The sequence below is a fragment of the Cnephaeus nilssonii genome (assembly GCF_951640355.1).
Source record: "Cnephaeus nilssonii genome assembly, chromosome: X".
Lineage (NCBI taxonomy): Eukaryota > Metazoa > Chordata > Mammalia > Chiroptera > Vespertilionidae > Cnephaeus > Cnephaeus nilssonii.
This window is the reverse complement of record NC_137071.1, coordinates 37,420,647-37,447,537: the sequence shown is the minus strand read 5'-3', so window position 1 is coordinate 37,447,537 and position 26,891 is coordinate 37,420,647. Positions and strand designations below refer to the sequence as shown.

The 26,891-nt window shown below is 41.5% G+C and overlaps 1 protein-coding gene across 5 annotated transcripts in view; it reads left to right on the top strand.

The window, feature by feature from the left end:
• Nucleotides 1–26,891, top strand: part of ARHGEF9 (Cdc42 guanine nucleotide exchange factor 9) — a 387,554-nt gene that overhangs the window by 250,267 nt on the left and 110,396 nt on the right. For all 5 annotated transcript variants that reach the window (XM_079764371.1, XM_079764370.1, XM_079764374.1 and 2 more), the window contains one exon: nt 13,885–14,076. In XM_079764371.1, coding sequence (XP_079620497.1) covers nt 13,885–14,076 — 192 coding nt within the window. The remainder of the gene's footprint in view (nt 1–13,884; nt 14,077–26,891) is intronic.

Here is a 26,891-nt window from a genome sequence, read left to right as displayed (position 1 = left end):
GCCCTTGGCATTTTAATTATGATGTGTCTTGGTGTGGTCCTCTTTGGAATCCTATTGTTTGGGGTTCTGTGCACTTCCTGAACTTGTAACTCTATTTCTTTCACCAGGTAGGGAAAGTTTTCTGTCATTATTTCTTCAAATAGGTTTTCAATATTTTGCTCTCACTCTTCTTCTGTCAGCCCCATAATTCGGATGTTGGTATGCTTGAAGTTTTCCCAGAGGCTCCTTCCACTATCTTCATATTTTTGGATTCTTTTTACTTTTTGTTTTTCTGGTTGGGTGTTTTTTGTTTCCTCATATTTCAGATCTTTGTTTTGATTCTTGGGATACGTTGATCTACAGTTGAGTTTCTGTATATTCTTTATTTCAGACAGTGTATGCTTAATTTCTGACTGGTCCTTTTCCATTTTTTTGGCATTCTCATTAAGGTCCTTGAAGGTCTCACTAAGCTCCTCAGGGGTCTCATCAAGGTTCTCACTGGTTTTTAGAAGATTCTTGAGTAACCTTATAAATGTGGTTTTGAACTCTATGTGGTCTAGTAGTTTGCTTTCCTCCATTTCTTTCATTCATGACATGTTTCTTTGCCTCTGCATTTTGGCTGCTTCCCTGTGTTGATGGAGTGGCTTTGTGTGGTAGGTGACCTATAGGGGCCAGTAGCTCCGCCTCCCCAATCACCTGAGGTGGATGCTCTTGGTACACCCCTTTGTGGGCTGAGTGCAAAGTCTTGGTATAATTAAGCCTTGATTGTTGTTGTTACACTGGGAGGAATTGACCTCCAGGCCAATTGGCTGTGAGGACCTGCTGTGTCTATAATGGAAGAACTGCTGCACTGGAGACACGCTTATGGTGCAGGACTTGTTTCAGTGGGGCTTTGGTGCTCACTCAGTCTGCCTCTTGAATGTGTCACTTATGGATATGAGGAATTGAAATCTGGTGTCTCACACTGACCACTAGGTATACTGGCTTCTGAATCTCCAATGGGGTGCAGTTCAGCTACTGTCTGAGGCCACCCAGCAGGAGCTACAGCAAGAACGACAGTTTTCTCCTCTTTGCTTGGGGTTTGGAGGTTTTGGAGCTGTCTGACCAGGGCTGCAAGTTTGCTAAGTTAAGCTGCGATAGGGCAGGCCATTTATATGTAAAAGCCGCTGTGCAGAGCTTGGGTGTGTTTGTAGATTGTGCAGGGCAGAGTCTCATGGCGTCACTAGGCTAGGGCATGGCAAACAGCGATAGCTGCCAGTCAGCCGTCTCTGCATCTCAGACCGTGTCCCCACATCCCGCGCCTCAGCGCAGTAAACAATTATTCCTGCGCGCAGCTCTGCAAGCAAGCCACCCTCACTTTCCGACCCGATGGCAGACAGTCCAGCTTCTCCCCGTAGGAGTTTGGGTCCCCCGCTTCTCCCCAGAAACTGGATTTCAGAGTAATTGGGAGCTTGCCTCCCTTCGGGTTGAAAAAAGCAACACCCACCGCCAGCTCAGATTGTGCGCGCCTCCGTACCTCAGCTTTTCAGTGCTTGTGCACATCTAAATGCTCTTTTCTCTTTCCTTCTAGTTGTAGAACTTCCACTCAGCCAGCTTTCCCGTGGTTCTGGGTGATAGACATTTTGTCTTTTAGTTATAGTTTTGAAATTGTTGTGCGAGGCAGCAATTTAGGTGTTTACCTATGCCACCATCTTGGATACTTTCCATGTGTGGATTTCTTAATTTTATATATACTACTAGAGGTCTGCTGGATGAAATTTGTGCACTGGGAGGGAGGTGTTCCTCAGCCCAGCTTGCACCCTCTTCAGTCTGGGATCCCTCGGGGGATGTCCGACTGCCAGTTTAGGCTCCTAACAACTCACCTGTCTGCCTGCCTGATTGCCCCTAACCGCTTCTGCCTGCCAGTCTGATCACCCCCTACTAACCACTCCCATGATGGCTTGATTAATGCCTAACTTCTCCCCTGCCAGCCTGATCGCCCACAACTGCCCTCCTCTGCTGGCCCAATGGCCCCCAACTACCCTCTCCTGCCAGCCTGATGTCCCCCAGCTGTCCTCCCCTGCCGGCCCGATGGCCCCCAACTGCCCTCCCCTGCTGGCTATATTCCCCCCAACTGCCTTCCTCTGCTGGCCTGATCAACCCCAACTGCTTTTCCCTGCTGGCCTGGTCACCCCAACTGCCCTCCCCTGCCAGCCTGATCGCCCCTAACTACCCTTCCCTGCAGGCCTGGTCCCCCCTAACTGTCCTCCCCTGCAGGCCCTGTCCACCCCAACTGCCCTCCCCTGCCGTCCTGGTCACCCCCAACTGCCCTCCCCTGCAGGCCCTGTCCACCCCAACTGCTCTCCCCTGCCGGCCTGGTCACCCCAAGCTGCCCTTTTCTGCTGGCCCAATGGCCCCCAACTGCCCTCCTCTGCCAGCCTGGTTGCCCCTAACTGCCTTTCCCTGCTGATCTGGTCGACCACAACTGCCCTCCCCTGCTGGCCTGGTCCCCCCAACTGCCCTCCCCTGCAGGCCCTGTCCACCCTAATTGCCCTCCCCTGCCAGCCTGGTCACCCCTAAATGCCCTCCTCTGCTGGCATATTCACCCCAACTGCCCTCTCCTGCCAGCCTGATCGCCTACAACTGCCCTCCCCTGCTGGCCATCTAGTGACAGCATGGGTGCAGCCATCTTGTGATGATGTGGGCATGACCATCTTGTGGTGGCCATCTTGTGACAACATGGGGCAGCCATCTTGTGATGACGTGAGGGTGCGAGGGCCACCTAGGCTTTTATTAGTATATATTATGTCATGTGAATGGTTTTAGTTTTTCTTTCTAATCTAAATGTGTTTTTCCAGGGAAACTCTCAACAGCAGGGGATTGAGAGTTTTCTACCAGAAAGTCATTGTCTCAGGCCCAGGGGATATTTTGGGGGGACCCTGGGCTTAGGGGCACAGTAATCAGGCCTTACATACTACCTTTTTGCAAATTAAAATCATCTCCCTTCAAATGTCAGCTACACAGTGGGCAGAGTTTTTTTCTCTTTTGTTACTGCTTTATCTCAATTATCTGGTATATATATTAAGCAGCAAACATAGATTTAAAGAATGAATGAATCTACCAGTCAGTCTTTTGGATTAAGGTAACATCTTTCCCTAAGTAGTGGGCTTATGGAGTTGTTTCAGTATAGTAGATAAAGGTCTTGTCTTCTCAGTAACTCCTTATGAAGAGTCCTGTCATCCATGCCTTTAGTTCTTGCCAAAAGGGCTCCTCCAAATTCTGTGTAAGAAATCTGCATCCACCTAGTTGTAGTTGCCTTCTTGCCCTTTCATTGTTATTTGAAGTATGACTTGAACCTAAATTTGGTTCTGTCTTGACCTGACTTTCCAACCCACCCACCCCCACCAATATTTTTGCTCCTTCCCACTGTAATTGTTTCAAAGAGTCATCTCATTTCAGGCATCTGAAAGCCAACATTTTGTTTTCATTTGACTGTCTTACTCTTGAAAAGAAAAGAAATGTTTCTTATCTCTTGAAGGCCTGCCCATTGTATTCTTTTCATAGCAGGGATTAGCTTGCTTTATGAGAAGCTGGAAAAAGCTAATAGATTATGAGAAAATGAGGTTTTTATTGGTACAGATAGACAGCATCAGGTTTATGATGTGTTTTCTTCAAGGCCTTAGAATCACTTTTGGAACAGATCTGTTCCTTAATTAATTATACCTCATCACTGCCTATTTATTGTATCAATGGGCAGCTATTAGCACATCAAAGACACAAAGCTGACCTTTGTAAGATAGAAAAAGATTTTTAATACATCATTTGCAGAGGGTGATAAGTTCTGGGTAGAGATACATTTTTGCACATTTGACTGTGTATGCAAAATGCATTAAAATGGATTGAGCTCTTACTAATTACCAACCATTCTGGCAAATAAGTAGACTATATGCTGGTGACATCTCTACGTTCACTGGGTGGTAACCATGCTCTCCAAGCTCTGTGAGGCAAAGGGAGAGGAGAATACACAGAGTTTGGAAGGAACTACTGTCACTCTGGCTTCATCCCAAAGCTTCTGTACCCCTAAATCCACCCACCAACATACATTGTTTTGTTGTCAGAAATAGTGATGCATTGAAATGGATTTATCCTACTTTCTTGAGGCAGGAATGTGGAAAAACCAGGGGTGGGATATGGTAGGGATAGACGGATTGTTGAATAAAGTTGTAGAGACACCTGAAAAGCTCTTTGGCTAATTATCCTAGCAGATCTTGCCACTCTTCTTAGGGTACCACCCTTCCTTTTCAGCATGCCCCCTAGTTTTCCTTCTTCCTAGGACTGGGGTGAAATGAACCATTTCCATGAGTTAATTAATCCAAGATCAAGAAATACCTTACTCAGCCTCCCCAACAGTTGTGGTTTTTTTAATTTCTTTTTTTATTGTCTAAAGTTTTACATTTGTCTTCATTTTTCCCAATTTACCCCCACCCCTGCCATTCCTACCCCAGGAAAGCCCCCACTGCCTCAGTGCCTGTGTCCATTGGATATGCTAATATGCATGCATACAAATCCTTTGATTGCTCTCTAACCATCCCTCCCCTACCACTTGTCTCTGGATCTATTATTGTTTATCAAATTATGTTGATCATTATATCCCACATATGAGTGAGATCATGTGATATTTATCTTTCTCCCACTGGCTTATTTCGCTTAGCATAATGCTCTCCAGTTCTATCCATGCTGCTGCAAATGGTAAAAGTTCCTTTTTTATAGCAGCATAGTATCCCATTGTGTAGATGTACTACAGGTTTTTATTCCACTCATCTCCTCATGGGAACTTAGGCTGTTTCCAAATCTTAGCTATTGTAAATTGTGCTGCTATGAACAAAGGGGTGCATATATCCTTTCTGATTAGTGTTTCTGGTTTCTTGGGATATAGTCCTAGAAGTGGGATTACTGGGTCAAATGGGAGTTCCATTTTTATCTTTTTGAGGAAACTCCATACTGTCTACCACAGTGGCTGCACCAGTCTGCATTCCCACCAGCAGTGCAGGAGGGTTCCTTTTTCTCTGCATCCTCCCCAGCACTTGTCATTTGTTGATTTGTTGATGATAGCCATTCTGACAGGTGTGAGATGGTATCTCATTGTTGTTTTGATTTGCATCTCTTAGATGATTACTGACTTTGAGCCTGTTTTCATATGTTCCTGGGCTTTCTATATGTCCTCTTTTGAAAAGTGTCTATTTAGATCCTTTGCCCATTTTTTGATTGGATCATTTATCTTAGTTTTGTTAAGTTGTATGAGTTCTCTGTAAATTTTGGAGATTAAACCCTTATCAGAAATATCATTGGCAAATATGTTCTCCCATACAGTGGGCTTTCTTGTTGTTTTGTTGATGGTTTCTTTTGCTGTGCAGAAGCTTTTTATTTCGATGTAGTCCCATTTCTTTTTCTTCTTAGTCTCCATTGCCCTAGGAGCTGTGTCTGTACAGATATTGCTATGACATATGTCTGCTGTTTTGCTGCCTATGGAGTCTTGTAGGATTTTTATGGTTTCCCGTCTTATATTTAAGTCCTTTAGCAATTTTGAGTTTGTTTTTGTGTATGGTGTAAGTTGGTGATCTAGTTTCTTTTTTTTTTTTTTTTTTTTTTTGCACGTATCTGACCAAATTTTCCAGCACCATTTATTGAAGAGACTGTCTTGACTCCATTGTATGCTCTTCCCTCCTTTGTCAAATATGAATTGAACATAATGGCTTGGGTCGATTTCTGGGTTCTCTGTTCTGTTCCATCAGTCTATATGTCTGTTCTTGTGCCAGTACCATGCAGTTTTGAGAACAGTGGCTTGGTAATATAGCTTGATATCTGGTATTGTGATCCCTCCAACTTTGTTCTTCTTTCTCAGGATTGCTGTGGCTATTCTGGGTCTTCTTTTATTCCAGATGAATTTTTGGAGCTTTGTTCTAAATCTTTGAAATATGCCGTTGGTATTTTAATGGGGATTGCATTGAATCTGTAGATTGCTTTAGGGAGTATGTACTTTTTAATGATGTTAATTCTGCCAATCCATGAACATGGTATGTTCTTCCATTTGTTTATGGCTTCTTCTATCTCTTTTTTCAATGTCCTGTAGTTTTCTGAGTATAGGTCTTTTACCTCCTTAGTTAAGTTTATTCCTAGGTATCTTATTTATTTATTTTTTTTGGTGCAATGGTAAATGGGATTGTTTTTTTTTTTTTCGCTTCTCTTTCTGTGAGTTTATTATTAGTGTATAAAAAGGCCATAGATGTCTGAGTGTTAATTTTGTATCCTGCTGCATTGCTAAATTCATTTCTTAGCTCCAGTAGTTTTTTTGATTGAGTCTTTGGGGTTTTCAATGTATAGTATCATGTCATCTGCGAATGACAGTTTTACCTCTTCTTTTCCAGTTTGGATGCCTTTTATTTCATCATCTTGTCTAATCGCTATGGCTAGCACTTCCTGTACTATATCGAACAGCAGTGGTGAAAGTGGGCATCCCTGTCTTGTTCCTGTTCTTTGGAGAAATGCATTTAGTTTTTGCCCATTGAGTATGATGTTGACTGTAGGTTTGTCATATAAGGCTTTTATTATGTTGAGGTATGATCCCTCTATTCCCACTTTCCTGAGAGTTTTTATCATGAAAGGGTGTTGGATTTTGTCAAATGCTTTTTCTGCATCGATTGATATGATTATGTGATTTTTGTCTCTCAGTTTGTTTATGTGATGTATCACATTTATTGATTTGTGGATATTGTACCATCCTTGCATCCCTGGGATAAATCCCACTTGGTCATTGTGTATGATCTTTCTAATGTAATGCTGAATCCAATTTGCTAGAATTTTGTTGAGGATTTTAGCATCTATGTTCATCAAGGGTATTGGTGTGTGGTTCTCTTTTTTTGTGGTATCTTTATCTGGTTTTGGAATTAGGGTAATGCTGGCTTCATAGAAAGAGCATGGAAGTGTGCCTTCCTCTTGAATTTTTTGGAATAGTCTGAAGAAGATAGGTTTTAGTTCTTCCTTGAATGCTTGGTAGAAGCCCCTGTAAAGCCATCCGGACTAGGGCTTTTGTTTGCTGGAAGATTTTTGATCGCCGCTTCAATGTCTTCAGTACTTATCGGCCTATTCTGTTTTTTTCATTCTTCTTGATTGAGTTATGGGAGCATGTAATTTTCTAAGAATATGTCCATTTTGTCTAGGTTGTCTATTTTGTTGGAATAGGGTTGTTCATAGTATTTTTTCATAATAGTTTGTATTTCTCTGGGATTGGTTGTTACTTTGCCTCTTTCACTTCTGATTTTGTTCTTTTGGGTCCTATCTTTTTGCATCTTGGTGAGCCTGGATAGAGGTTCATCAATCTTGTTTATCTTTTCAAAGAACCAGCTCTTGGTTTTGTTGATCTTGTGTATTGTTTTTGGGTTTTTTTTGGTCTCTATGTCATTTATCTCCATTCTGATCTTTATTATTTCCTTCCGTCTCCTCATGCTGGGCTTTTCTTGTTGCTCTCTTTCTAACTTTTTGACTTGTAGGGTTAGATAATTTATTACCATTGTTTCTTGTTTTTTTTTGAGATAGGTCTGCAGAGCTGTGAACTTCCCTCTCAAGACTGGTTTCACTGTGTCCCATAGATTATTGGATTGTTGTATTTTCATTGTCATTTGTTGCCATGGTGCTTTTTATTTCTTCTTTGATCTCTTTGGTAACCCAATCATTGTTTAATAGCATGCTATTTAGCCTACAGGTGTTTGATTTTTATTTTTTTATTGTAGTTTATTTCTAGTTTTATGCCATTGTGATCTGAGAAGATGCTTGATATGATTTCTATCTCCTTGAATTTGGAGAGACTTTGCCTGTGCCCCAATATGTGGTCTATGTTTGAAACTGACTCATGTGCACTTGAGAAGAATGTATATTCTGTGGCTTTGGGGTGGAATGTTCTGAAGATGTCAATTAATTCCATCTGATCTAGTGAGTCATTTAAGATTGCTGTTTCTTTGCTGATTTTTTGTTTAGGGGATTTGTCTAGTGGTGTTAGTGGGGTATTAAAGTCCCCTACAATGACTGTATTGCTGTCAATCTCTCCCTTGATATCCCCAGAAGTTTTTTTTTTTCTGTATTTGGGTGCTCCTGCATTGGGTGCATAAATGTTTACCAGAGTTATAGCTTCTTGTTGAATTCCTCCCTTTAGTATTATGAAGTGGCCTTCCTTATCTCTTGTTCTGGCCTTCATTTTGGGATCTAATTTGTCAGGTATAAGTATTGTTACCCCAGCCTTTCTTTTTCAGTTCCATTCACCTGGAAAACCTTTTTCCATCCCTTCACCATCAGTCTGTGTCACTCCTTTGTTCTAAGGTGGGTTTCCTATAGACAGCTGATATATGGGTCATGTTTTCTTATCCACTCATCTACCCTGTGTCCTTTGATTGGGGCATTTAATCAATTTACATTCAAAGTTATTATTGATAGCTACTTGTTTGTCAACATTTTTACTCTTTATGCCTGTTTTCCTTCTTCCCTTCTTATTTCTTCTTTTTACAGCAGACCCTTTAGCATTTCTTGCATTGCTTGTTTGGTGTTAATAAACTCCCTTAGTCCTTTTTTATTTGTGAAGCTCTTGATTTCACCCTGTATTTTGATTGATAACCTTGCTGAATACAGTATTCTTGGATTCAGACCCTTCCTTTGCATGACTTTGTATATTTCATTCCATTTCCTTCTGGCCTGATGTGTTTCTGTTGAGAAATCAGTCGCTAGTCTGATGGGGGATCCTTTGTAGGTAACTTTCTGTCTCTCTCTGGAAGCCTTTAAGATTCTTACTTTGTCATTGGTGTTTGCCAATTTAATTATAATGTGTCTTGGTGTCGGTCTTTTGGGGTTCATCTCATTTGAGCCGCCACTGTGAGCTTCTTGTACTTGTGTGAGTTACTTCTTCTTGATATCAGGGAAGTTTTCTGTCATTATTTCTTCAAACAGGTTTTCTATTCCTTGCTCATTTTTCTCTCCTTCTGGCACCCTTATTATGTGGATGTTGTTTCATTTTATGTTGTCCCAAAGTTCCCTTAGGCTCACCTCCTGTTTTTGTAAGTTTTTTTTTTTTCTAGATGCTGCCCTGCTTGGGGATTTTCTCCTACCTCATTTTCTAGCTCTCTCATACAGTCCTCCACTTCTTCTAGTCTACTTCTGATGCTTTCTATTGAGTTCTTTATTGCAGCAATGTCATTTTTCATTTCTTCTTGGTTCTTCATTTCCTCTTGGTTCTTACACATATTGTTGAATTTGTCTTCCATTCTTTTCATCCACTTTATGACCATTTCTCTGAATTCTTTCTCTGACAGGTTGCTTGCCTCCATTTTGTTTACTTCCTTTTCTGGTGATGCCTCCCTTTCTTTGGTATGTGGGCTGTTTATTTGTCTCGCCATGATTGCTCCTCTCAGCATTTCTGGTTATTTAGCTCTCTCTCTCCTGCGTTGACTTAAAGGTACACAATACAACACAACAAGGCACAACACACAGGGCACCAAACACAAATGTATTCACAATACTAATACCCCCAAATACAGGTGACCACTAGAGAAAAGAGAATTAGGGAATAGAAAAGAGTACAAAATGATATTGAGAAAATGAAAAAAATGTAAGAGAGAAAAGAAAGAGAAGAAAAAAGAAGGGGAAAAATACATGCATATGGGCAGAAAACTCCAATAAAACAACAACTAATCCAAAACATGAAAACAACACCCACCAATGAATGCAAACTACAAATAAGAACTAACTTCCCAAAAATGCAAACAACAAACCTCCTAACAATAAACACCCAGATGAATCTGAGGTGGCAGAGCTTTTTTCCAGAATGTGAGGCCAAGGAATTGAATGAATGGGGAAATAGCTACAATTCAGTATAGAGGAGGTAGAAAGAGAATGAGTGTATAAGAAGAAAAGTAAAAAATAAAATACCAAAGAAAGAAGAAATATATATATATATATATATATATATATATATATATATATATATTAAAATATATATACAAAAGAAAATTTATATATATATATATATATATATATATATATATATATATATATATTAATTTTCTTCCTTCTTTAATCTATCTATCTATGTATTTGTTTACTATTGAAAAATGAGAATAGAGAGTAAATAGGCCTGAGTTGGTGATTGGAATTAGTGAAGCTATTAGTGGAAGAAGAGAATAAGCAAGGAGGGGAAAAACAGAAGCAAAAAAAAAAAAATCAAAGAAACAAACAAAAGAAAACACTAACTAACAATCAAACAAACAACAAGACAGAAAGAAGGAAAAAGGCAAAAAAAAAATAGAATTTGGATAGTGAAGAAAGAGAAGAGAGAAGAATGTATGGGCTTGGAGCAGGGGAGAGGAAATTAGACATATAAGATCAGTAAGATCAATTTTTAACAGGGAGTAAAAAGAAAGGGTAGAGAAAAACTAAAGCAGGAACAGGGTAAGAGAAACAAGATAGAAAGGGGGAAAAGTGAGGAAGAGCATGTAGGCATAAAGGAAAAATTGAGATAGAGTAAAATAATGCTACAGGGAAAATAAAAATAGAATGTAGAACACTAATTCCAAAATAAAATAAAATAAAATAAAGAAAAATAAAATAAAAGTTTTAAAAAAGGGTAAAATAATATTATTAATCTTTTGCACTCGGATGTCGAGTGTGACTCGACACGGTTAGCATTGGTAGTAGCTCTTTTTATACTCATTGAATGTATCAATAATTTGAAATATAAAAAAATCCAAATAAATAAGTTTGTATGAAAAGAAACTCCAGTTTTTTATTCTACTGCCGTGCTTTGTAAAATCTGGGGTATTTAAAAAATTAAATCCCTAGTAGAATAAAGGAATTGAGAAAAAAGCAAGCGAGTGCAAAGGGTTAATACTAATAGTTAAAAATATCTACACTAATAAAAGAGAAACATGCAAATTAACCATCACTCCGTTATGCCAAGCCACCCCCCAGCCAATCAGGAGCAAGTATGCAAATTAACCCAACCAAGATGGCCTCTGGCCACAGAGCTGGAGCAAGCAGGAGGCTTGGGTTGCCCCGGCAATGGAGGAAGCCAAGCTTCCCACCCACCCTGGCCGGCCCTGGCCTCTGCTCAAGGCTACAAAGTTTCAATTATAGAAGATAAATAAATCCTAGATACTTGTGTCCAGCTGGCCCTGGCCTCCGCTCAAGGAGGCACTGAATAAAAAAAAAAGAAAAAGAAGAAAAGGAGGGGCTGGGACCTTGGGTCGCTGGGGGGTGATCAGGCCAGGATGGGATGGCAGGGGCCGTTGGGGGTAAGCGGACCAGCAGGGGCTCCTGTTGGGGGTGAGCAGGCCAGCAGGGGGGCAGTTGGGGGTAAGCAGGACAGTGGGGAGGGAAGGTGGGGGCGAGCAGGCCAGCAGGGTTGGCAGTTGGGGGTGATCAGGCTGGCAGGGGGGCATTTGGGGGTGAGCAGGCGGGTGGCAGGGGGGAGTTGGGGGTGAGCAGGCTGGCAGGCAGAGTGGTTAGGTGCAATCAGGCAGGCAGGCAGGCAGGTGAGCAGTCCCAGATTGTGAGAGGGATGTCCGACTGCCAGTTTAGGCCCGACCCCTGTAAACTGGCAGTAAGACATCCATCGAGGGGTCCCAGATTGGAGAGGGTGCAGGCCGGGCTGAGGAACCCCCCTCTCCCTGTGCATGAATTTTGTGCACTGGGCCTCTAGTAAATATAATAAAAAACAAGGTAAAATCAAGTGAGAAAAAAATTAGTTTCTTAAGTAAAAGATAAAAAATAAAAATGTGAAGTAGTGAAGGTCAATCACTTCTTCCACTGTTCTGCATGGCATGTCTGCTTCCTTGCAGGTAGTCAGCACAGTAATGAAGTTTCCTGCGATCCACTGTTCCTCTGTGTCATAAGCCACAACCTTGTTTTCAAGCAGGCGGGATATCTCTGCTCTCTTTGGTTCTCAGCGTGTTTTTAGTTGTATTTACGCACAAGAGTCTATTTCTTATACAGCCCCTGGGTGGCAGTGTTTCTGTCTTAATATCCGGGACTAAAAGGCCTCTGTACCCTGGCTCTGTGTGCAAATCTGCGTGCGACTCTGCGTGTGTCTTTTCCCCCTGGCTCTGTGCAGCCAATACAGAATTTCAGGCTGCCTTTCTGGGTCCAGTCCAGCTGTGGGTTAATGTCTAGAATCCCCTTCTGCCAGCATCCCTGTGGACCCCCTTCCACATTCGAGGGCTACACTGACCCCAAGGGCCGTGGATTTTGTAGGGGGCAGTCTTCCTCTGAGACTCCAGTTCCCACTGTGCGTGTTTCTCCCTCCAACCTGAATTCCAGATCTCACCTTTCTCTAGGCAATATCTGACCTTTTCGTATGCAGATTGCCACCTGTGTTTATTTCACCAGTTCCTGGTGAGTGCTCTTTGATTCAGCTGTTCCTTCTGCTCTGTGAGAAGGCACAGGGCCTGTCCCCGAATTCGCGCTGCTCTGTCTCCCCTGAGCAGACCTTTCAGGTGCCTGTGGTCAGGGAGGTTGGAGTTCCAGCACTCATGGATTCACAGCTGAGGTAACTAGTCCCTGGGCTTTGTGGTTGTAAGGTCCCAAGAGGTATCAGAGATCTCCCCGGTTCAAGGTAAGGCTGGGGTTCTGATCACATTCAGTCTCCTGATCACAGCCATCTCCCCTTCAAGATGGTATGACCTCTGAGGCAGAGCTGGCCACTCCGGGAGAGATTTCAGCTGCAGTATAGGCTACCTGGTCAGGGGGGGGGTCCGCCAGTCCCCAACAGTCCCTTGGAATATAGCTGTCCCTCACTCACAAATACTGACACTCCCAGCACGTCCATGCACTCTTCTTTCATTTTCACACTCTCACACTATCTTGCAGCCTGCAGTCCCATGGGCAGCCATCTTGGATCCTACCCCCAACAGTTTCTTTCCTGCATCCCTTTGCTTCATGATTTGGAATGGATCGTTTGAACCTCTATCAATTGTATCCAGTTTTGATTTGTCTAATATTTCTAAGCTCACCTTGTCCCAATCCCTTCTCTACTCCTTTTCTGTCTCTCTTAAAATTGAGGCAAAAGGAGCTAATACAGTAGTTAAGACCAAAAACTCTGGAGCCAGACTGCCTGGCTTCTATCCCAGCTTTTCTGCTTCTTAACTTTGTGACTTGGGATGAAATCCCTAACTTTTTAAGGCTCAGTTTCCTCTTCTGTGAAATGGTGATAATAATGGTACCTGCCTAGCAGAACTGAATAATACAGTTCACTGAAAACTCAACACAGTGGCTGGTATATACTAAGTGCTCAATAAACAGATGTTGTTTTATGTGATACAAAGACATTATGACATCTCCATTCCAACCTTGAGGAAGTACAGATATTTGCATATCCAAAGAATTTTACAGTCAAATGTTAATGATTACATGTGCAGGCATTGAGGGAAATTAACACCGAAGGCACTGGTTTGGATATGCCCACTCTAGTTTCTAACTTTGATCTCCATACTCATAGGTGTTGTGTTTAACAATAATCCAGCCGTGGCACCTCAAATGTATAGCTTAATCCTTTTTTTACTTTGATCTAACTATTCTCCTTAATATGCCCCAATATGAATGTGTTCTGTTTGTCATTGCTCTTCTCTCTTCTGAAACCATTTTAGCTAAGAAGTCTCTGAAGATGATTTCCCATCTTTCATTTTATAGATGATAGGTCACCAGAGGCCAAGAGAAAATTAGACTCATTCCTAGGGTCAACAAGTCACCCTGGAGCCAGGCCTGGCATGCGGTTTACAGGGGCCTCTGAAGGCTTTCTGAATACCTGAAGAATTTAGTTTATCCTTTTTCTACTTGTTTGAAAACTTCTTAAAGAGGAAAGTTAATCCTTTCTTTCTCTGCCTTCTTCCACAGCTCTGGGTGAACCAAGAGGATGGGGTAGAGGAAGGGCCCAGTGATGTGCAGAATGGGCACCTGGACCCCAACGCAGACTGCCTCTGTCTGGGCCGGCCACTACAGAACCGAGATCAGATGCGGGCCAATGTCATCAATGAAATCATGAGCACTGAGCGTCATTACATCAAGCACCTCAAGGACATTTGTGAGGTAGGTCCAGCTATGATAGTGCTTGTGGTGGCACTTAGGGTGAAATAGAGTGCACTTCCATGAAGATACAACAGCTCCCTGGGCCCTACCTGTGACAGTTAAAGATGTTGGAAAGAGCACCTTGACTGGCTTCCTAAATTTTGTTCATAAGAAACTGATTCTTTGGAGCTTCTCAGTTTCTCTCTCTCTCTCTCTCTCTCTCTCTCTCTCTCTCTCTCTCACACACACACACACACTATTTGTTCATGGGTATTTTTAAAAATTCTTTATTATTGAAAGTACTACATACGGTATGTCCCCTCCCCCCCCCATTGTCCTCTCCCAGCCTGCTCCTGCCCACCAACCCGGCCTACACCCTCCACTCCCAATTGTCTGTGTCCATTGGTTATTCTTATATGCATACAAGTTATTTGGTTGATCTCTTACCCCCCACCCAACCCCCCAGCCCACACTCCCCTGTCTTCCCTCTAATGTTTGATGGTCTGTTCCATGCTTCTATGTCTCTGGATTCAGTTTATGTTTTTCATTATAATCCAAAAATGAGTGAGATCATGTGATACTTATCCTTCTCTGACTGGCATATTTTGCTTAGCATAATGCTCTCAAGGTCCATCCATGCTGTTGTATATGGTAAGAGTTCTTTATTTTTTACAGCAGTGTAGTATTCCATTGTGTAGATGTAGCACTGTTTTTTAATCCACTCATCTGCTGATGGGCACTTAGGCTGTTTCCAAGTCTTAGCTATTGTAAATTGCACTGCTATGAACATAGGGGTGCATATACCATTTCTGATTGGTGTTTCTGAGATCTTGGGATATATTCCTAGAAGTGGGACTACTGGGTTAAATGGGAGTTCCATTTTTAATTTTTGAGGAAATGCCACACTGTTTTCCACAGAGGCTGCACCAGTCTGCATTCCCACCAGTAGTGTATAAGGGTTCCCCTTTCTCCACTGTTTGTTCATGGGTATTTTTTAAAATTCATCATTTCTTCTTTGTTGATGATAGCCATTCTGACAGGTGTGAGATGGTACCTCATAGTGGTTTTGATTTGCATCTCTTGGATAATTAGTGACTTTGAGCATTTTTTTTTCATATGCTTCTTGGCCTTCTATATGTCCACTTTTGAAAAGTGTCTATTTAGGTCATTTGCCCATTTTTTGATTGGATTGTTTATCTAGCCAACCTATGCAAAGCTTTTGTTGGCAATCTGCCAGTTTTGTATTTCTTAATTATACTTGGTGCTAAAGTTAAGAGTTTAAGTGGGAAATATCTCTTTGTCCTATCTTGCAATCATAGGTATCAAAGGAAGTCTTTAAAAAATTTTAATATTTTAAACTACAGTTTACATTCAATATTATTTAATCTTAGTTTCAGGTGTAAAGCATAGTAGTTAAATAATCATTTACTTTACAAAGCGTTCCCCAGATATTTCTAGTTCCCAATTTGCACAATACATAGTTATCACAGTATTGTTCACTATATTTCCTATGCTCTACTTTACATCCCCATGACAATTGTGTAACTACCAATCTGTAGTTCTCAATGCCTTTACTTTTTTCCACCCAATCCTCTAACCCTTTCTCCTTTTGGCAACCATCAGTCTGTTCTCTGTATTTAAAAATCAGTTTCTATTTTGTTTGTTCATTTATTTTGTTCTTTAGATTCCACAAAAAAGTGAAATGTGGTATTTGTTTTTCTGTGACTGACTTATTTCACTTGGCATACTACCCTCTAGGTCCATCCATGCTGTTGTAAAAGAAAGGTTTAACTAGAGCAGTGGTCAGCAAACCGCGGCTTGTGAGCCACATGCGGCTCTTTGGCCCCTTGAGTGTGGCTCTTCCACAAAGTACCACGTGCGGGCGCACACGTACAGTGCGATTGAAACTTCGTGGCCCACGTGCAGAAGTCGGTTTTTGGCCTGGGCGAGTCTATTTTGAAGAAGTGGCGTTAGAACACTCAAGGGGCCAAAGAGCTGCATGTGGATCGCGAGCTGAGCCGCGGTTTGCCGACCACTGAACTAAAGCAAAAGAAGGGTGGAGAAAGTTGTTTCTATCTGGGCCAGAAGAGAGTATTTTAGCCCAGGATGTGTTACCTCTAACCCAAAATCTGTGAGAAGAAATATGGTTTATCAGAAAGAACATCAGACTCAGAATTGGAAGTCCTTGTTCAGGTCTCAACTTAATCACTGAGGAACGTCAGGTGAATCTTCTCCCTCTTGGGCCTTGTTCCCCAACTCTAAAATGAGGGGATTAGAAGAGTTACTTTTTTAAGTGCTGTATGGCTCTTACTTTCTCTTGTTCTGTGTGATCTAGATATGCTCTTACTAGAGAAAGCTCTGGTAGTGATACAGGTTACTTCTGCATTTATTGCCATTTCCTCCTTGGTACCCATGGAGACATGTCTTACTTGGGCTTGAATGTGTTCATGTCTACTCTTTCTATAATTTAAAGGAGATCTCTAAATACTTCTCACTTTAGTGCTGTTGAAGAAGAAATGAGGTACACTGCATTCAATATAGTAAAAAGCCACTATCCTACCATTTGCAACAGCATGGATGTAGCTGGAGAGCATTATGCTAAGTGAAATAAGTCAGTCAGAGAAAGATAAATATCACATGATCTCACTCATTTGTGGATTATAATGAATGATATAAACCGATGAACAAAAACCTATCTAGAGACAGAGAACCATTGATCAGATCCTCAAACCTCAGAGGGAAGGTAGGGTGGGGGTAAGGGGGAGAGATCAACCAAAAGACTTGTATGCATGCATATAAGCATAAGTGATGGACGCAGACAACAGGGGGTGAGGGTGAGGGCAGGACTTGGGGTTGGGGGGACAATAGGGGAATAAGGACACATTTGTAATACCTTAATAAAGGAAAAACAAACAAACAAAAAGTCACTATCTATTAGAGAATAAACACACACACACACACACACACACACACACACACACACACACACACTCACTCCTGGGAGCAGACGTGCTTTACAAATGTTTAAGTTACAATGCCCTTATTTTACAAATGAGTAAGTAGGAAATAAAGTCAGAGTCATTCAGTGAGGCCAGTAATAGAAAATATCTTTTTAAATAGGTTTTCTGCAAAAGGCAACATTCTTCTTTCTAAATCCAGACAGTGAGATAAAAAACCTTGGCTTAGTTCTAGGTCACCTTGACCAATGATTGGTGGTACTACTTCTTTTAAACTTAAAACTCATAATCAGGGAAATTGAGGTAAAGGCCAAGCAAAGTTAAAGATGATTTATAAAGTTACCTTGTCTTCCTCTCTTGAGGAAGATAATATCAGTCATCCCATAACTGTGAAATAAATTCTATGCTCAAATTCTTCCAGAGAAGCTGGACTAGCTTTCCTCAGCCATTTATATTACTGTCTCTTATTCCTCACCATCCAGAAACTCTTCCTTAGACCTAATTGAGTGGCTGTAGCTTCAAGTCATTTCCATTTGATATGTTTAAGCCTGAGGTTTTCAAACTTATTTACCATGTGGGTTTTCCTTTCTGGGAATTGCCTATCTTGATGTTTTCCAATTGTCTTTACATCTACGTTTACACATAGAAAATGATAACGCATTGTATAAAATGCTATTTGTATAGCATCCTAAAGTAAAGGGATTTGGCAGCTTGTCAGTCTGAAGTGACCAGCCCAGGGGTTTCTGTCTGACCTAGGCCCTAACTCTTTGTACCACCTGGACACTCCTGTCCCTGTTCTTATCCTCTGTTTACTTTTCCATGTTTTTCTTGCTGATTTATAGGATTTTGTTATATATTTCAGATGTTAATCTGTTGTTAGTTTTCCATATGACAGGTATCTTTCTTCCTGATATTTCCTAGGTTTTTGTTAATGGTTTTATTTAATTTGAAGAAAGTGTTTCCTGGCCTAAAAAGAGAAAGAAGAAAAGACAGCCGCCAGTTTATACTTTCTGCTTCTAGTTTACCTTTTGTCATCATTACCATGAAAAGAGCTAGGCACTTTGTAGTTATTCAACATATATTTATTAAGCAGCAACTACATGCCAGGTACTGTAATAAACTCTGGGATATAGCTGGGAAGAAGGCAAACATAGTCATCATTCCCAAACTTTCTCAAATCTATTTTCAAGATGTTTATCAGGTCTCCTGTCGGGCCTCAGGCTTCCAAGCAAAATAATATATGAAATCTCTAGAAAATCATAGCTAAATAGGGCCCTGGAAATATTTTTTTATATACGTGCTATATAGAGATTTGCTCTATAAAGATGGAAACCTTGAGGTCCAGACTTAAAAAGGGCCTTTACCTAAAGTGTTTTCCAAACCTAGGTTATTTCCCTGAGGTTTTGGGGATCTTCCCTGGAGATCATGGTTGTAGTTTGTATTCCATATCAAGGCAGTAATCCTAGCTCAGTGCACTAGATCTAGACTTCTAAATAAATCCTTGTGGGTTTTAGAATGGAGTTAATTAAGTAGGCAAATGTCTTTTACTATTTTTATTTGTTTTTTTTTTTTTGTTTATGTATTGGATTCGGGTATACAGCTTAGTGGTTAGACAATCATATACTTTATATAGTGTTCCCTCGATATTTCCACTATCCTATCTGGTACCATACATAGTTATTACAATATTATTGACTATACTGGAGGCCTGGTGCACTGCTCGCCTGCCTGCCTTCCTGATTGCCCCTAACCGCTTCTCCCTGCAAGCCTGATCACCCCCTAACCACTCCCCTGCCAGCCTAATTGATGCCTAACTACTTCCCTGACAGCCTGTTTGCTGCTAACTGCCCTCCCTTGCAGGCCTGGTTCCCCCACAACTGCTCTCCCCTGCAGGCCTGGGTCCCACCCCAACTACCCTCCCCTGCAGGCCCGGTCACCCACAACTTCCCTCCTCTGCTGGCCTGGTCACCCCCAACTGCCCTCCCTTGCAGGCCTGGTCCCTCCCAACTGCCCTCCCTTGCAGACCTGGTCCCTCCCAACTACCCCCCCCCTGCTGGCCATCTTGTGGTGGCCATCTTGTGTCCACATGGGGGCAGCCATCTTTGACCACATGGGGGCAGCCATCTTGTGTGTTGGAGTGATGGTCAATTTGCATATTACTCTTTTATTAGATAGGATTTCCTATTTCCTTGACCATCACATTGGAAATGCCAGAGTTAACTCATTCCAATTGTGATTGATTTGATAACTCCCACAGTACTCTTAGCTACTGTGTGGCCTGCCTTCTCACCATGCCCACTCTATTCCTAGGAGACAGAGGTGAAGATCTCAGAAACTGACTCTGTTTAATCAGTTCACACCTACTGCCATATCACCCTATTCTCTCTTCCCATTCGGATGGAGTTAGAGAGTATTCAAAGCATGTTTGACAGTAAGAGCCACAGACCCCTTCTGTTACCTATGCCCTGTGTCAGGCCTTCAGATGCCACCTAAGTCGTTTCTTCTCTAAGACAAACAGCCCTGGATCCTTACACCATTCTTCATGATGTTGATTTTCAGACCCCTCTCTACCCTGCTTACTACCCTCTGCTCTGTATCCTTTTCTCCAAGTTCCTCTAAAAAGAGGGCTCAGAATTGAATGCTGCTCTCCTACAGTGGTGGAACTACCTTCTTATTACTTCTCTCATTCTACCCTCTCAGTCTGTTTCTCCTTTATTTCCATATTTTAAACAGAGGTTTTATTTTTTCTTGAAGCTCAATATCTATAACTTGTTTATGAAATAAGCCAGGCAGAGAAAGATAAATATCACATGATCTCACTCACTTGTGGAATGTAATGAACAACATAAACTGATGAACAAAAACAGATCCAGAGACAGAGAAACATCAATCAGAACGTCAAACCTCAGGGGAGCTAGGGGACCGTGGAGGTAAGGGGGAGAGATCAACCAAAGGACTTATATGCATACATATAAGCCTAATCAATGGACACAGACAACAGGGGGGTGGGGGCATGAATGGGGGTTGGGGGGTAATGGAGGAATAAGGACACATATGTAATACCTTAATCAATAAAGAAATTTTTTTTTCAATTTTTTTATTAAGGTATTATATGTGTACATATCTTACCATTGCCCTCCCCACACCCCACTCCTATATATGCCCCCACCCCCCAGAGTTTTGCATCCATTTTTTATGCTTATATGCATGCATACAAGTCCTTTGATTGATCTCTTATCTCCCCCACCTCTCCCTAACCTTCCCCTTGTAATTTGACAGTCTGTTTGATGCTTTACTGTCTCTGTATCTATCTTTTTGTTCAAGTTTATAATGTTCTTTATTATCCATAAATGAGTGAGATCATGTGGTATTTTTCTTTCATTGACTGACTTATTTCACTTAACATAATGTTCTCCAATTCCTCCCAGGTTGCTGCAAATGATGAGAATTCCTTCTTTTTTATGGCAGCATAGTATTCCATTGTGTAGATGTACCACAGTTTTCTGATCCAGTCATCTGCTGACGGGCACCTAGGCTGTTTCCAAATCTTAGCTATGGTGAATTGTGCTGCTATGAACATAGGGGTGCATATATCCTTTCTAATTGGTGTTTCTAGTTTCTTCGGATATATTCCCAGGAGTGGGATTACTGGGTCAAATGGGAGTTCCATTTTCAGTTTTTTGAGGAAACTCCATACTGTTCTCCACAGTGGCTGCACCAGTCTGCATTCCCACCAACAGTGCACGAGGGTTCCTTTTTCTCCTCATCCTCGCCAACACTTGTCGTTTGTTGATTTGTTGATGATAGCCATTCTGACAGGTGTGAGATGGTACCGCATTGTTGTTTTGATTTGCATCTCTCCGATAATTAGTGACTTTGAGCATGTTTTCATGTGTCTCTTGGCCTTCCTTCTGTCTTCTTTTGAAAAGATTCTATTTAGGTCTGTTGCCCATTTTTTTATTGGATCATTTATCTTCCTTTTATTAAGTTGTATAAGCTGCCTGTAGATGTTGGAGATTAAACCTTTATCAGTGATGCCATTTGCAAATATGTTCTCCCATGCAGTGGGCCTTCTTGTTGTTTTGTTGATGGTTTCTTTTGCTGTGAAAAAGCTTTTTATTTTGATGTAGTCCCATTTGTTAATTTTCTCTTTAGCTTCCATTGCCCTAGGGGCAGTGTCAGTGAAGAATTTCTTTTGGCATATATCTGACATTTTGCTGCCTGTGGATTGTTCTAGTATTTTTATGGTTTCCCGTCTTATGTTTAAGTCCTGTATCCATTTTGAGTTTATTTTTGTGTATGGCGTAAGTTGGTGATCAAGCTTCATTTTTTTGCATGTATCTGTCCAATTTTCCCAACACCATTTATTGAAGAGACTGTCTTTATTCCATTGTATGTTCATGCCTCGTTTGTCAAATATTAATTGAGCATAGTGATTTGGGTCAATATCTGGATTCTCTATTCTGTTCCATTGATCTATATGTCTGTTCTTGTGCCAGTACCAAGGTGTTTTGAGAACAGTGGCTTTGTAATACAGCTTGAAATCTGGTATTGAGATCCCTCCTACTTTATTCTTCTTTCTCAGGATTGCTGTGGCTATTCGGGGTCTTTTTTTATTCCAGATGAATTTTTGGAGAGTTCTTTCAAGGTCTGTGAAATATGCCATTGGTATTTTAATGGGGAGTGCATTGAATCTATAGATTGCTTTGGGTAGTATGGACATTTTAATGATGTTGATTCTACCAATCCATGAACATGGTATGTTCTTCCATCTGTTTACGTCTTCCTCTATCTCTTTTTTCACTGTCCTGTAGTTTTCCGTGTATAGGTCTTTTACCTCCTTAGTTAAGTTTATTCCTAGGTATCTTAATTTTTTTGGTGCGATGGTAAATGGGATTGCCTTTTTAGTATCTCTGTCTGTAAGTTCACTATTGGTGTATAGAAAGGCCATAGATTTCTTGGCGTTAATTTTGTATCCTGCTACATTGCCGAATTCATTTATTAAGTCTATTAGTTTTTTGATGGAGTCTTTCGGATTTTTTATGTACAATATCATGTCGTCTGCAAATAAAGACAGCTTTACTTGTTCTTTTCCAATCTGGATGCCTTTTATTTCTTCTTCTTGTCTAATTGCAATGGCTAATACTTCCAGTACTATGTCGAACATTAGTGGTGAGAGTGGGCATCCCTGTCTTGTTCCTGTTCTTAGGGGAAATGTTTTTAGTTTTTGTCCATTGAGTATGATGTTTGCTGTGGGTTTATCATATATAGCTTTTATTATGTTGAGGTATGAGCCATCTATTCCCACCTTGTTGAGAGTTTTTATCAAGAAAGGGTGTTGGATTTTGTCAAATGCTTTTTCTGCATCAATTGATATGACTATGTGATTTTTATCTTTCAATTTGTTTATGTGATGTATCATGTTTATTGATTTGCGGATATTGTACCATCCTTGCATTCCTGGGATAAATCCTACTTGGTCATGGTGTATGATCTTTCTGATGTACTGCTGGAGCCGATTTGCTAGAATTTTGTTGAGGATTTTGGCATCTATGTTCATGAGGGATATTGGTCTGTAATTCTCTTTCATTGTGTTGTCTTTATCTGGTTTTGGTATTAGGGTGATGCTGGCTTCATAGAATGAGCTTGGAAGTGTTCCTTCCACTTCAATTTTTTGGAATAGTCTGAGGAAGATAGGTTTTAGTTCTTCCTTGAATGTTTGGTAAAACTCTCCTGTGAAGCCATCAGGCCCCGGGTTTTTGTTTGCCGGATGCTTTTCGATGACTGCTTCAATTTCGTCCATAGTTATTGGCCTATTGAGCTGTTTAGATTCTTCTTGATTGATTTTTGGAAGGTTATATTTTTCTAGGAATATGTCCATTTCCTCCAGGTTGTCCTGTTTGTTGGAATAGAGTTGTTCGTAGTATTTTGTAACAATCCTTTGTATCTCAGCAGGGTCTGTTGTTATTTCACCTCTTTCATTTCTGATTTTGTTTATTTGGGTCCTCTCTCTTTGCTTCTTGGTGAGCCTGGCTAGAGGTCCATCAATCTTGTTTATCCTTTCAAAGAACCAGCTCTTGGTTTTGTTGATCTTATGTATTGTTTCTTTGGTCTCTATGTCATTTATCTCCGCTCTGATCTTTGTTCGTTCCTTCCTTCTGGTTACACTGGGCTTTTCTTGCTGCTCTTTTTCTAGCTCTTTGAGTTGTAGGGTTAAGTAATTTATTACCATTGTTTCTTGTTTTTTGCAATAGGCTTGTAGAGCTATGAACTTCCCTCTCAAGACTGCTTTCGCTGTGTCCCATAGATTTTGGATTGTTGTGTTTTCATTGTCATTTGTTGCCATGATGTTTTTTGTTTCTTCCTTGATCTCTTTGGTGACCCAGTCCTTGTTTAATAGCATGCTGTTTAGTCTCCATGTGTTTGATTTCTTTGGATTGTATTTATTGTAGTTGATTTCCAGTTTTATGCCACTGTGATCTGAGAAGATGCTTGATATAATTTCTATCTTCTTGAATTTGAAGAGACTTTGCCTGTGACCCAGCATATGGTCTATCTTTGAAAATGACCCATGTGCACTTGAAAAGAATGTATATTCTGTGGCTTTGGGGTGAAATGTTCTGAAGATGTCAATTAATTCCATCTGGTCTAGTGAGTCATTTAGGATTGCTGTTTCTTTGCTGATTTTTTGTTTAGAGGATTTGTCCAGTGGTGATAGTGGGGTATTAAAGTCTCCTACTATGATTGTATTGCTATTAATCTCTCCCTTGATATCCTCCAGGAGTTTTTTTATGTATTTGGGTGCTCCTATATTGGGAGCGTATATGTTTACTAGAATTATTTCTTCTTGTTGGATTTCTCCCTTTAGTATTATGAAGTGGCCTTCGTTATCTCTTGTTATGGCATTTACTTTGTGGTCTATTTTGTCAGATATAAGTATTGCTACCCCAGCTTTTTTTTCATTTCCATTTGCCTGAAAGATATTTTTCCATCCCTTCACTTTCAATCTGTGTGAGTCTCTTGTTCTGAGGTGGGTCTCTTGTAGACAGCATATATATGGGTCGTGTTTTTTATATCCATTCAGCTACTCGATGTCTTTTGATTGGAGCATTTAGTCCGTTTACATTTAAAGTTATTACTGAAAGGTATTTGTTTGTAGTCATATCTATTTTTGTGTCTGTATTCCTTCTTACCTGTTTATTTCTTCTTTTTACACTATTCCCTTTAGCAATTCTTGCATTGCTGGTTTGGTGGTGATAAACTCCCTGAGGCTTTTTTTTGTCTGCAAAGCTCCTGATTTCCCCTTCAATTTTGATTGATAGTCTTGCTGGATATAGTATTCTTGGATTCAGTCCTTTGCTTTGAAACACTTTGTATACCTCCTTCCATTCACTTCTAGCTTGTTGTGTTTCTGTTGAGTAATCATTTGACAATCTGATGGGTGTTCCTTTGTAGGTAACTCTCTGTCTCTCTCTTGCCGCCTTTAGTATTCTCTCTTTATCATTTATATTTGCCATTGAAATTATGACATGTCTTGGTGTGGGTCTTTTGAGGTTGATCCTGCTTGGGACTCTCTGTACTTGCGTAACTTTTATCTTTCCCATATCCGGGAAGTTTTCTGTCATTATTTCTTCAAATAGATTTTCTAATCCCTGCTGCTCTTCTTGTCCTTCTGGCAGCCCTATTATACGCATGTTACTTCGTTTCAGGTTGTCCCGAAGCTCACTTAGGCTTTCCTCCTGCTTTTTAATTTTTTTCTCCAATTGCTGTTCAGATTGAGCTTGTTTCTGTACCTGATCTTCTAACTCACTAATTCGGTCCTCTGCTTCTTGTAGTCTACTGTTGAAACTTTCCATGGTGTTTTTGATTGTAGCTATATCACTTTTCATTTCTTCCTGATTCTTGCATAAGTTGTTGATTTTCTCATCCATCCGATGTATAAATTCCACGACCATTACTCTGAACTCCTTTTCGGTCATGTTGCAAGCTTCAGTTTCACTAATTTCCTTTCTTGGCGACTCCACATTTTCTTTCCTCTGTGAGTTATTTCGTTTCCCCATTCTGGCTATTACCAGAAAGCTCAAGCTTCCGTTTGCATGGACCTGGGCCGTGTGCTGTGGGGACTTCGCTCCACCCGAGTTTCACTGAAGTGCTCTGACACTAGGACGTGTGGCTGTCTTTGGTTGGTGGGAACCAGACTTGCCCAGGATCAGTGTCCCCAGTGTTCCGTGTGGTCTCGTGTGCACATTTAGAATCAGGGGCCCTGTCTGCACCACACTGTTGGTATGTGCCGAGAATGAGATCCTTAGCATGTGCCAGGAGTCAGAGTTTCCCTGTGTCTGCACCAAGACTCGAGTGTCAAAGTCTCTGTTGCCTTGTGCGGTTTCTCGTTGAGAATCAGGGTCCCTGTGTGTGCACGCACCAACAATTGGGGTCGCTGGCTCTTAGTGTGAATGCGCTGTGAGTCAGGGATCCCAGGCAGCTGTGTCCGGCGTGCCAAATTCCCTGAAGTGGAGCTGCGTCCTGTGTGTGCTCTCTCTACTGAGCCAAACCGGCTAGAGCGCACATTCTTAAAATCCTGAAGGTGAGCCGGCTCAGTGCACTCTCCCAAAGTCCCGGAATGGGGGCGGAGTCCATCCTGCGTGCCAAATTCCCCAAAGGGAAGCCCCTCTGTGCACGCTCTAAGAATCCCTGAAGGGGGAGCTCTGACCCCCGAGCCAAATTCCCCCAAATTCCCCGAAGGGGAGCCCTCTGTGCGCACTGACAGATTTCCCCGACGGGGAGCTGCTTCTGTCCCGTGCGCGAGAGCGCGCGCCAAATTCCCTAAGGGGGAGCGCGTCCCTGCGCAAAGCTTGGCAGCTTGGGCGAGGGGTGGGTCTATCAGTTACTATGGCGCTTTCCGCGCACCTGTGGGCGCTCAGCAGCTTGGGGGAGGGGCGGGTCTATCAGTTACTATGGCGCTATCAGCGCGCCTGCGAGGAGGGGGATAGGCTCTTTGACTCACGGAAATCTGCGGGGAAGTCTGGATTCTTGTTGTTTGTTGGCCTGAAGCTGTGATAGCAGTTCTCTGTCCCCAGTGGCTGCAGGGTCCTGGTTTGTGTCAGAAGCCAGGATCCAAGTCTCAGGCAGCTTTTTTTCTCAAGATGGCGTGGTCTCTGCGTCCGCACCAGCCGCCGAGAAGTGTCCGCTTTGTGTGCGGGGCTCCGCCCTCTAGGGCTGCCCTGTTCGGGAGCCCCTTGGAAGACCTGCAGAATCTAACTGACCCTATCTCATACACACACACACACCACACACATCTACACTCTCCTCTATGGGTTCCTCACTCACACTCTCTCTCTCCCTACCTTCCTGCCGGTCGCCATCTTTTCCCAGCAATAAAGAAATTTTTAATAAAAGAAAAATTTCCCCTAACTTAAAAGGGCATTTATTTTTTTGGCAGTCACATTCCACAGCCAGCTTACCTTAACCGTATATACCCTCAAAAATGGGTGAATGAGAAGACACACATATTGATTGACCCACTAAGTCAATCCTCTTTTCATCATTGCTGTGGAAAATTTTATATAGTTACTAGGTCATCCAAAGGAAAGAGATGAAAAATAAAAGCCAGATTCCAGAGTACTAGTCATCTCTCCTGGCCTTTCTCCCTTGAGAAGCCTAAGCAGCTATGTGTTGTAAGGGCTAAGGTTAACAGTTTTGGGGTTCTCTAACTACTCCCATATTCTTATGTTCAATCACTTATTTCTTTGATAAAAGCAGTTTCTCTTAGTTGTACTCTCTTTAGTAAGTCATGTGTCTTAAACACTAGGGCTAAGATTTTGAGAGGACATTGGATTTTTCCATTTTCCTTAATAATATTGTACTCAGGACAGCATTCCT